The sequence below is a fragment of the Protopterus annectens genome, chromosome 1.part2, assembly GCF_019279795.1.
Source record: "Protopterus annectens isolate FY-2018-M chromosome 1.part2, PAN1.0, whole genome shotgun sequence".
Taxonomy (NCBI): Eukaryota; Metazoa; Chordata; order Ceratodontiformes; family Protopteridae; genus Protopterus; species Protopterus annectens.
This window is the reverse complement of record NC_056727.1, coordinates 987,530,389-987,542,694: the sequence shown is the minus strand read 5'-3', so window position 1 is coordinate 987,542,694 and position 12,306 is coordinate 987,530,389. Positions and strand designations below refer to the sequence as shown.

General features: G+C 39.5%; 1 protein-coding gene across 1 annotated transcript in view; it reads right to left on the bottom strand.

Moving 5' to 3' along the window:
- The window catches only part of TEKT2 (tektin 2), a 1,280,616-nt gene that overhangs the window by 145,273 nt on the left and 1,123,037 nt on the right, over positions 1-12,306 (bottom strand). The window contains exon 9 of the mRNA XM_044059950.1: positions 4,209-4,288. Within this exon, the coding sequence (XP_043915885.1) occupies positions 4,209-4,288 (80 nt within the window). The remainder of the gene's footprint in view (positions 1-4,208; positions 4,289-12,306) is intronic.

The following is a 12,306-nucleotide window of genomic DNA, read 5'->3' as shown; positions in this document are numbered from 1 at the left end:
CGCTGTACCCAGCCAACTCACATAAGCTATAGTGACATTCTGTGCACAACTCAAAAGTTTGACTGTGAGGAAAATTAAAGGTAGAAAATCCACAGTATCCCCACCTCCCACATAAACTATAGCAACCTTCTGTGTCCATGGCACAGACCCCTACTATGCCACTTACATAGTTAGGAGTGATGGCCTCCAGAAGCTCTGAGGACCCAGATGTTCTGTGATGTATTTTACATGTTATTTTTTTCACTACCCAGGAGATTTATATATGTTCTTGTTAATGTTACTTTTTGACATATACACATAACCTGCATAGACCCTGACAAGCCAGGTCTATCACAAGACACACAAACAAAATCATACAGACATATAAGAGACACACAGACACAAGACATAGACTCACACCACACACACACACACACACACACACACACACACACACACACACACACACACACACACACACACACGCATAAGTTACTGCAATGATCGTTTTTACACCTAATTCAACAAACACAAAACATTGTGTGATACTGCTCCTGCGATATCAGCTCAGTAACATCTTCACAGTAATCAAGCAATAACGGGTTAGTCACAGCCTTCTTAATCTCTCTGCACAAACCAGTTACATAAAAAATAAACTCTCTTTATTTTCCCTTAACTTGGAAAAACTAGTACAGATCCTTCTTACGGCAACAAAGTGCTGCATTTTGTAGTTGCTGCTCATATCCTTTCTCTTTACTGCTTGCTAGAAAACTGAAGCAAACACTGCTGCCAACAATCAGCAGTATCCTCCAGGCAGGAACAGAGACACACACTCACTCCAGTGAAGTGGAAAATGTAGCTGTATTATGGCATCGTAGTGTCAATAACTCTCAACTCTTCCTGGTTTTACCTTGTATTTTTGCCCTGTCTTTCCTAAAATGTTTGACTTTCTGGTAAATTATTTAAGAATACAGTTAGTCAGTAAAGCCAAACATTAAAGAGTTTCATACTTCCTATTTTTCAAAAACTAGATGGCAAGTGCCTGTAGGGCTTGCAACCCTTACATAATGGGATCACAAACATATATAAAGTCAAACGTTTATGGTCATTCTGAATTTTGCATGGCTGCACTTTCTTTGAGTAAAGCAGATAAAGAAGAAGAAGAGTGAGAGAGAGAGAGAGTGAGAGAGAGAGAAATTGCAACAAGCAATAATAAGGAAGAATATTGGCATGTTATTTGCTGCTGCAATATTCCTTCTCAACTACTTGTGATTGGTACACCTACAGTCCCTGCTTAGTTGAACTAAAGATGAATGTGAAAATTAACAACTATGATCTTGTCCTTAATTTTTTCCCTTTATTTTTGTGTGCAATACATAGTGGATAAAAATGTGTATTGTAAATGCGCAAGGTAGAAAAAGTACAATATATCCCTGTGTAAAAATGTGCAGGGCAAAAAGTATGAAGCTGAAAGCACAATGTGAAACAACAGTGTTAATTTATATACTAAGATCAAGATTCTGTTACAGGTTTTTAAATAAAAAATATAAACAATTAATGAATACAAAGGAAATGCAAGCAGTTTCAAAAACACCATACAAAATATTCTAAATGTTAATGCTTTGTTAGATTTCTTCAAAAATGAGAAAAAAATAACACAGTTAACAGTCAAACTTTAAGTGTTATCTTAAACTCCATGACAGGCTGGAAGGCTTTTATCCAATGAACCAGACAGTTCTACCGTGACAAACTAAACAAAATAAGGCTTGCATCCCAGAAATTTCTAAACAAACTTCATAACCTCTATTAGTTCTCTGGATGAATGACGTGAATAGGTGAGCAGATATGGTAGCATTTACTCTTTAAGGCGATTAAGTTGCAAATGATACAGGCCTTTACAGATTACTAATCTCCTAAAATGATGTTAAACCTTACAAAAAGTCAATGCAAAATACTCGTGACAGATTTGGGAGAGTCCTGTCAGGACCCTAGCTTCTATTATGTTCTAAACTAAATAGAGAGTTTCCTCCCTTCCTCACCATCACTTATGGCTTTCTTCATCACTACCAAGTTAACCTATTCTTTCCTCCATTAGGGCCAAGAGCCAGACTCATTTGTTCCTTGACCAAGACAAGAGCCTTATACCTTATTCATAACTCACTTCGCATGGAAGCACTAACAGCCAGTATATTTTCCCAAGAGGCAAGAGCTGAGTGGTTGAGACAAGCTATCCGTAATCAAGCAATCGTGCAGCCTAACTCCATCTCCACAGGCAGCTGTGACTTTCCACAATCACTGTTCAAAGGGAGTACATATATGCTACCGCATATTCCAGCCCACTACTAATGTGTTGCCCCATTAATGTAGCTTGGAGTCAGTCACACAACTGTAGCCATATACCTCACACTCTTACAGGTGTCAATCAGGCAGTGAGCAAGACTTCCTTCTTTCCCCTAACATGTGTGTGCGAGTGCCATCCACTTCCTCCCATCTACCCCCAGCTACCTGGATCCTCTATCTCCTATACCTCTAATTCACCACGAGTCATTTGGGTCATAATCAGGGCTTTATCCCTCTTTACCATGAAGCTGGATTGGAAATGGCTGTTTCACTCAGCATTCATTTTCTAGTAGGTGTTACAACAGTTCATTTTTGAGGTGACAAAGGCATATACTAGTGGAGTTGGCTCCTCCACAGTGACAAGGCATTTAATGCAGGTTATGCTAGTAAGATGGGAAGATACCTACAGACATGATAATGGCAAATATCTGTTGTTTCATGGTCAGGACACTATCAAACAAAATGCCTAGGTCTGTGCTAGTGACCAGCCTCTTTGTGGAGGTGGTTTCTCCTGTCCTAAGAGCCAGCTGGCTATTCAGTGTGTAACACAGGAGTTTATACCTATTTTCATGACTTTGTTTACTACATCGAAATGGGAAATTGTATCAAATACCTTAGCCTGGTCAAGGTAGGTAATATGCACCATTTTGCCATCTACCAGGCTGAGTAAGCATAATCTGCCCTTGACGAAACCAAATGAGTTTGATCCATTGTTTAAAGGTTTTCTATGTCCTTATTAACCATTCCCATGATAATTCTTTCCATAGGATTGCATATGTGATTAATCAGACTTACGGGTCTGTAGTTCCAAAAGTCCATTGATGGCCATCCCTTGTGCAGAGGGCTGACTGTTGCAGTCCTCCAATTCGTATGGCACAAAACCTGTTTGGAGGTTGTGGTTAAACAGTGACTCCAGTGATCCCAATAGGTCACGTTTCAGGCTATTTTGGAGACATCCTGGGATGTTATTGGGGTCCACCGATTTCCTGGGGTGGGGGCAGCTGGCTGGAGCTGAATTTGTCAGTCAGCAGATTCAGTCTGTTCTGCACACTGCTGTTTGCTGTCTTTGACATTTCAAACATAGCTAAGGAAAACCTTGTGGTTGTCTCTTCACCTCAGAATTGGCTTTAGTACACTTAATTTGTCTTCTAAATTGTTTGTTTAGATTGAAAATAGTGTTTTTTATCATACTGGATGTAGCACTTCCTAATCTTGGCTATATTTTTTTCTTTTGTTGTACAACCTGTTTATATTTGGATTCTGTCAGGATGGTTTGTTTTGAGTTAGTTCTGGGCTTATTTCTCTACATTTATTAACATGATTATTCAGGGTTACTGTGAACAATTCTGCATTGGCAGCTGCATTTCAAGGATTGGGAGGGGGCTGACATTTTGACAAGTTATCACTTAGCAGTAGGAAATTTGCCTTAGAAAAGTTTATAACTGTTATAATGTTAGCTGGGGGTCACAAAATTGATATTTATTATGAAGGAAACAGCTTTGTGATCTGATCTTACCGGAGAGGACACTACATGCAAGGAGGGGGAGGGTGTGTGTACAGGACTCTACCATATTTATGAGTATCAGGTCGAATATGCTTGTACCGCTAGTGGGTGTAAGGATTATTTAGTCCATGTTATTTGTATTTAAAAAGTCCAGGAATCTCTGGACCTGTAAGTTTTAGGCTGTGTAAGTCTATAAGTACCAAGGCTTGAAATATTTTGGAATATAATAAATTAACTGGAAAAATCCACAGCTCACAAATCAAGATATGAGCAGTGGACTCAAGAAACTGATTGAAATGGAAATTCATAATTTTGGAGGGAAATAAATGAAACACCAAAACTAATACTGCCTATTATACAATTAGAACACAAATAAGATACATACTGTGATTGTGCCAGCTTCTCTTTCATGGCAGCTATTGTTCCTTCCAGTTGTTGGACTTCATCTGTTAATCCATACTGTGCCTAGAGTTCAAATGAAGAAAATAAAAAACACTGATTTCAATTACTTTGCCATGGCCAACAGTACAAGCCATACAATCCAAACACATTACCGTCAGTAGAAACAGATAACTTGTCTGGCAAATCTGCTCTAAGCCTGCAGCTAAAAGCTTGATTTAAAGACTTGTTCACATAATACATAGTGCAAATTTGTAAATAAAGGAATAATTATCTGCACATAACTCCAGGCACTCAAAATAGAGTTAAGTATACTCAAAATAATAGTAGCTCGCCATGGCAGATGACACAAAAGCAGAAAAAATACAGTTGTGTAAGTAAACTTAACTATAACAGTAGATGCTCGAATGATCATTGCCGCAGTGGCCTAAGCTATATGGCTAACCTAAGCTATGTGGATTATATCCTGCATTTAATATAATAGCTAGCCAGCTTCCAAAGCTTTAGTATACATTCCACGTACCCAAACCATTAGTTAGCTTGAACTGAGCTGATTAAAAGGACAGGTTTGGGCGTCAAGCCCTTCACAGCTTTCATGCCAACTAACAAATGGAGGCTGAGTCCTGAGAGTACATTTCTAGGAGCTACAGAAAATAAATGTCCACAACCTGGCATAAGAAACACGCCAAAAATAAGGGGGGATGGAGGGAGGGAGTGTCTACATCACAGTCATCATTGCTACATCAAAATAAGCTATATGAAACTGTTACCGTAGCTTAGAACAACTGGAAGAGGGAAGACGAGTCCGTGAGTTCCCTGGAGAATGGTCCTACTAAAGCCTGACCTAGAGCAAGAGAAGAAATCTAGCTTGTATTGCTTTGTAAAATATGTGCAGAAGACCAAGTTGCTGCTTTTAGAATACTTCTGGAGTCCAACCCTTTCCAAAAAGCCATAGATGAGGCCAAGGTCTTCCTTGAGTTTGCACTGAGCCTGTCAGAAATAGTTTTGTTGTAGTAGGAATAACAAAAGTTAACAGCCTGAGACAACCATTTGGAAATAGTCTGCTTTGCTATAGATAGTTCCTTCTTACCTTCACAAGAAATGAACAACTGATCTGAAGTTCTGAAAGATTTTCTTTTTGCTAAGATAGTACCTGAGGTGTCTGTGGACATCCAAAGTATAAATATCCTTTCCCTCTCATTTTGGGATTCAGGGAAGAACACAAGGAGATGGATAGTTTGGCTTAAAGTAAACTCATGATGCCACTTTAAACTGACTAGTTGGAGTGTTCGGGTCTACTTCAAAGGATTGAATGGGCAAATTGTCGAAACCAATAATGTCGAGAACATATGGTTTCAACAAGTGAGTCGGTCAATAAAAAATACAAACCAAATCAGCACCTACAGATGACAGAAATAATGCTTTTTCAAGGGGGCAAGCCCTCCTGCACTCCCTGTTAATTATATACACCAACTCCAAGAATGGACTATAGTGGAGAAAAAGGCAAATTCCCCTATCCCCACTGTACCGCTGTCTTAGAATGGTTTGATGGACTGAATTGCTGACCATATGAGTTTTAACTATTTGTCCATTCAATCCTTTGAAGCTGACCCAGAGTGGTTTTGGTTTTGGGAGTTTGTGAATTCTTTTTGGAGCACCCTTACCATTATACCAAAATTGGATGAGAGGTTAGAGAATCCCATAGAAAATTAGAAAACGGAGGGCAGAAAATCTTAGAGATTCCCTGATTTAACTTATCACTTTCATCACAACTTTGATTACCTCTGCAGCAAAGGAACCAAATTATGAATCTCTATCTAAAAGAGAAAATAAAATCTCGTTATTCATGTCCTCTTGGGAAGTTTAAAGAATGCAGCCAGGCAGACTTTCTCAAAACAGTACCAGAGGCCATAGCCCTGGAAGAATTATCAACTGTGTCAAATACGCACTGTAAATACAGAGCAGTTACTAGAACAATAGACATAATAAATAATTTAAAGCAGATGTTTCCTCATAAGAAGAAACTGCAACAAAACATTCATCATACGTTCATATTTAGTCAGAAATGTGAGCCTGACAATTCAAAATTCTGAAAATCAAAGTCGCAGAAGCATACACTATTTCCCATTTCCCATCAAAAATCTTTCAATCCTTAAAAGAAAGAGTGGACAGGAATTAACTGTCTATCTGTTTATCAGCAGTAAGAATAATTAAAGCTATGGCTGCTGGATCAGGTTTGGGAAGAGTGTATAAAAAAACTTTAAAAAGACTGAGGAACTTTATACATTCTGTCTGCTTTTTTTAGGGGCAGCAGGCTGGCTATCAGGAAAAATGCAGACAAAGAAACACACATCTTCCAAAGCTGACAGAACTAGAGGAAATTGTGAAGGTTCGGGAAATTCCTTCTATAACAGCTCATAACATTTTCTGAGGGACCGGAGAACCTCAATATACTCCCACCATCTTACTTCTACATGGCATGTGACAATGTCTACAGCACACAAACATGGCAACATCCCTGGATGTCAGGCATAGTGAGGCAGTGGGTATAATATGCAGACAGATAAAGGCCTGCATCCTCCTGTACATGGTGACTGTTGGACTGAACACCTTGGGTGTGCCAAGCATTGAAAAATAAATAAATAAATATATCTATATCTATATATATATATATATATATATATATATATATATATATATATATGGGTCTACCTGATAACACTAACACGCCAAAACACTGACAACGAAATAACCAACACGAAAAAAACGACAAAAAACAAAAGTTCAAAAACACGAAACTTCACATACCCGACAAACCAAAATCCCAACAATCAACAAAACAAATACCTTTCCCGAAAAACATACACACAACACAAGCACACCAAAATCCTTACAAACCTACACTAAACATTACATACACAACTATCTATGCACTAACAACCCAAACCCTAAGGTCCGTCACTATCGCACACTTACCTTACCCGCACCCTAACCCTAACTCACTTAATCCGCCCCTAACCCTCAAGTCCTTCACCATCGCACACTTACCTTACCAGCACCCTAACCCTAACTCACTTAACCTGCCCCTAAACCTAAAGTCCGTCACTATCACACACTTACCTGACCCCCCTAAACCTAAAGTCCGTCACTATCACACACTTACCTGACCTGCACCCTACTCTAACGTCCGTCACTATCACACACTTACCTGACCCACACCCTGACCCTAATGTCCATCCCTATCGCACACTTACCTTAACATGTTGGTGTTCTCAGCATCGGGATTCTCAACTGTTGGTCTTCTCCGTTGTCGATCTTCCGGTGTTAGTGTTCTCGTCATCGGCGTTGTGCACTGTTGGCATTTTCAGGTAGACCCATATATATATATATATATATATATATATATATATATATATACACATGCATACATACGTACATGTGGGTGTGTGTATGTATGGTGTGTGTATGTATGTGTGTGTGTGTGTGTGTGTGTGTGTGTGTGTGTGTGTGTGTATACACACACACACACACACACACACACACATGCACACACACACACACACACACACACACACACGCATGCACGCACATGCACACACACACACACACACACACACACACACACACACACACACACACACAAAACTGTACATAAAATTCTGACACAGGTGTGTCGCAGGTGACTATACAGGCTACAGCAGTCAGTAGTACTTCTATGCTGCTGTGATATAACTAGCTAAACAATAACATGATAATAACTATTCTCACTCTTGTGACTGGAGAGATGCTCCATTCTGCACTCTATTATTTTCTTTTAAGCTGAAAAACAAAAACAAGAAATACAACATGCACATCAATTAAATGTCATGCAGGAACCTACTTAACTATAAGGGAAATATCAGGCCAGAGATTAGCCGTGCATATTTACAATACCTCTCAGGAGTAGTACCGTCTCTGACTTCTTGCATTTGCACATGTCTTCTCCTCAGGTCACTGTAGTGGTACTGAAACTGCTCACTAGAGTGGCTTAAGCCAGTAGCAGCACTCACTACCCCTGCATGATTGTGCCAATCTACTTTATTCTGGTGGGTTTGCAACATAAATTTCAGAAAGCTCTTACTTTCTTTATTGCACCACCTTGTTGCCCTGCCACCTTCAGTGTCTTTGGAAGCCATGGCCATTCACTAGGGCACATATCAAAGAAATGTTGTAGCCTTTTTGCTATCCCACATGTTCCTGCTGTCAGCAAGTAAACACATCTTCAGTCAGCTAGATAGCATGACTAATCACAGTGTCACTACTGGGTAGCAAGACAACTGGCATGTCATGATGGTGTTATGGTGTTAACAATGGCAAGAAAAGAGTGTACAAACATTACAGTGCCTACATATATTATTAGTTTTCCTTTTCAACAACCTCTAAAGGCAATCATACTACCATAGTTTTCCCCACTTTCCTGACGAGACCATTGACCTACTCAGTCACGCACACTATGGTCTGTAGGCACTCATGCAAGTACACAAAGATGGCCAAGCCCCAAAGTGCAGTACAGGTAAATTGCATGAGGGATAAAAGCATGATTCATGAATATTTGGCTAAAATAGCCTCATTAGTGGGGAAAAAATTGCCTCATTAGCATAATGACCATGCTAATATCCTTAAAACTGCATCACTAAAACAGTTGCAGCTACTACTAACTTTCTAGTACTGCTATGGAAGATTGCAGAACAGCAAATTATAGAGTTGTTATTCACAAGGCACCCTTGAAGTGTTACAAGCAATATAAGCGTAAAGAAAGGTAAGTAAATGGGAACTGCTATTACGTTCACTTTTGCTGTATTACCACTGTTTTACATGAGAGTTTGCTACTGTAGTGCGGTAAGCTAAAGGGTATAAATGACAACACTTCTGCACTCTGTATAGAGGGCTACATAAAGGGGTAGGGTTTACTGCCATGACAAGAAAAGTGAAGGTCGTGAGATGTAGAAAGTTCACTAAAAAACAGTAGTGAGGTTTGTGTGTCTTCTATGCAGGTAGGCCAAGGACTGTGTGTATCCTAGTGAATGTTGATATGCAAGTCTTAGGAGGTGTTCCCATTGCTGACAATTACCTCACATGTGTTATAGTATATGATCTGGTATCCAGTAGGTGAGGGTGATAATCTGTCAAATGTGTGGTATACTGCATGAATCCTATATGTAGTATGTTTGTCTTCTTAGAGTACTAATGTGGTAGCTGTGGATGTGGTACTGTGGGGTGAGGTTCTGGGGAGCAGCCTACACAGTTGAGAGATTTGCATGGTGTCCTTGTATTCTACATCCTTCCATGGTGTGACTGTTTTGGTGGTGTGTCCATATACCTTTTACAAACACCCGCACCTACATACAGCAGATGCAGGAAGAGTTTATGTGCACTAGTAGTTGGAGAGTAGGGAGTCTTCAGCAACACTGATTAATTCTTCTTATAGGCTATGAAGCCACTTGTTTTTTGCAAAAAATACATTTGTCTTGCTTGCTTCAGGAATCACTGTTGGGGAGGTTTATACTATGGCCTTTGTAGCACTTTTGGCTATCCCCTTCTTACATAGGTACCCACGTATGTTATGTCTGCCCTCTGCTGCTTCTTTTGTTGTGGATGTGGGGGGGTAACAAGATGTCCACACATACACATATATGGGGTCATATGTGGATAGTATTAGGTGATTACATTCACCTCTGGTGGAATGTCCTGTTGTAGGCCTAAGCCTACCTCTGGGCTATATACATATACTCTGTGGGGTCCTATACCAGTTGAGTGTACTGTGAGGCCAGATAAACCGTACTTCACAGGAATGGTGTACATCAGGGGCAGACAGGCTGTCAAACAGTGGAAGTCAAATAGCATTTCCACAGTCATGCTGAGTACCAAGATGCATGTCACCATTCTGGCTAGGAGGCTTCAACATAAAAATAAATAAATAAATAAATACACACATATATATATATATATATATATATATATATATATATATTTTTTTTCTTTTTTATATATATATACTGAAACTAGGCATTCTGTTTGGATGAGAGATAGTCTGTGTGTGTATTGGTGTATGAGAGAGAAGGTGTGTTTGTGTGTATTGCTGTGTGAGAGCAGAGAGAAAGTAGATGTGTGTGTGTGTGTGTGTGTGTGTGTCTGTGTGTGTGTGTGTGCATGACAGAGAGAGAGCAGAGAGAAGGTAGGTGTGTGTGAGACAGAACACAGAGAAGATAGGTGTGTGTGTGTGTGTGTGTGTGTGTGTGTGTGTGTGTGTGTGTGTGTGTGTGTGTGTGTGTGTGTGTGTGTGTGTGTGTGCGTGCGTGTGACAGTAGACAGAAGGTGTGCGTGTGTGTGTATGTGCGTGTGTGTGCGTGTGAGTGTGTGTGTGTGGCAGTAGACAGAAGGTAGGTATGTGCCTGTGTGTGTGTGTGTGTGTGTGTGTGTGACAGTAGACAGAAGGTAGGTGTGTGTCTGTGTGTGTGTTTGTGTGTGTGTGTCTGTGTGTATGTATTTGTGAGAGTAGACAGAAGGTAGGTGAGTGTGTGTGTGTGTGTGTGTGTGTGTGTGTGTGTGTGTGTGTGTGTGTGTGAGTGTGTGTGTGGTGTGTGTGTTTAATATACCTCGGAACTGTCCAGATTTAGCCTCATAATTTTGGTCTGTTTCTGATAAAATTTTTGGTTTTCTGGCAAATCACAGGGGACTGAAGTCATTAAATAAGCACATGTATATCAGTTTCAGACTTCACATCCTTCAGAAAAAGCATGGTAACACAAATTCTGTTATTTTAGCAACTTTCTAAGTTAAAAATAGCAATATTTAAAATCTATCCCCTTTTGGGCCATTGCATCCTCATTATTTTAGGCTTTGTCCAGATTTCTTGCACTAAGAGGTACCTTTTAACTCTCCAGATTTTTGCAGAATATTCAGATTTTGCCTCATATTTTTGGCCTATTCCTCATAAAATATGTGGTTTTCTGGCAAATCACTGATTACTGAAATAACTAAATGATGTCATACATTTGAGTTTCAGACTTAATTTCCTTTAGAAAATGCATGCTAAGGCAAATGCTATTATTCTAGCAACTTTCTAAATCTAGTCTGTTTTCAATGTGCAACTAGCAGTTTTGTTTAGCAAATGGCAGTCACTGTTTGTGCTGGAGAATTTGAAAGCAGTATTAGTAGCATAATTGCCTTTGGTGCAGAAGACTGTGGATTCTACTCCCATACCACGTATATAGAGTGCTGATATTGCAGTGCCCTTTTGATTGCAGACTATTTTAGGCATTTTAAGGGAGGATAGGGTTCTGCACTCCTGAGTCTGTTCTCTTTTGTATGATATGCCTAATAACTATCAACTTGGTTTGTCAGTCATTCCCTATTACAATAATACCAGATTACCATTTTTTTTTAATGCAACACAGGCAATTAATTTTTCAAGGGTAGCAGGTACTGAATTTGCAGATGAAACACTAGTAGCAACCTCTTCATTAGTCACAGATTTCTTTAATGTGGAATTATTCAGATGACTTTTACTTCTGCAGAGATTGTGCTTATTGACTGATACTGATTGATTGTAATGACAGAAGTTTGTGTGGCCTTTTATGGTTAAAATGTTCTGAAATTGGCAATTTTGTCATTATTGGGTCATATATTATGTTTCATTGCCTACTGGAAAAAATGTTCAATAAAAGAAGTTATGTACTTACCATAACGTTCCATGTGTGTTGTGCATCTTCGCCTTCATTCTTACAAGGATAGGTTCGGATCTGAGCCTCGAGTCTAACTCGGCCTTTATACACAAGCTCGAGGTCTTCCACTAGCTCATGGCTAAACCTATCCCAGCATGCACTAGGAAAGCTCCCCAGATCTGATTTGCAGTTATAATAAGACTAATAAAAATAAAGGCAGTTTAATAATTCAGAGTGCAATAAAGAAGGCCAGAGAATAATGATATCCAATTGTACCAACTCGGTCTTCTAGGAGTAAAAATGGCAGGGGGATGGAGGGTGGGATGTAAGAATGAAGGAGAAGATGGACAACACATGTGGAACATTATGGTGAGCACATAA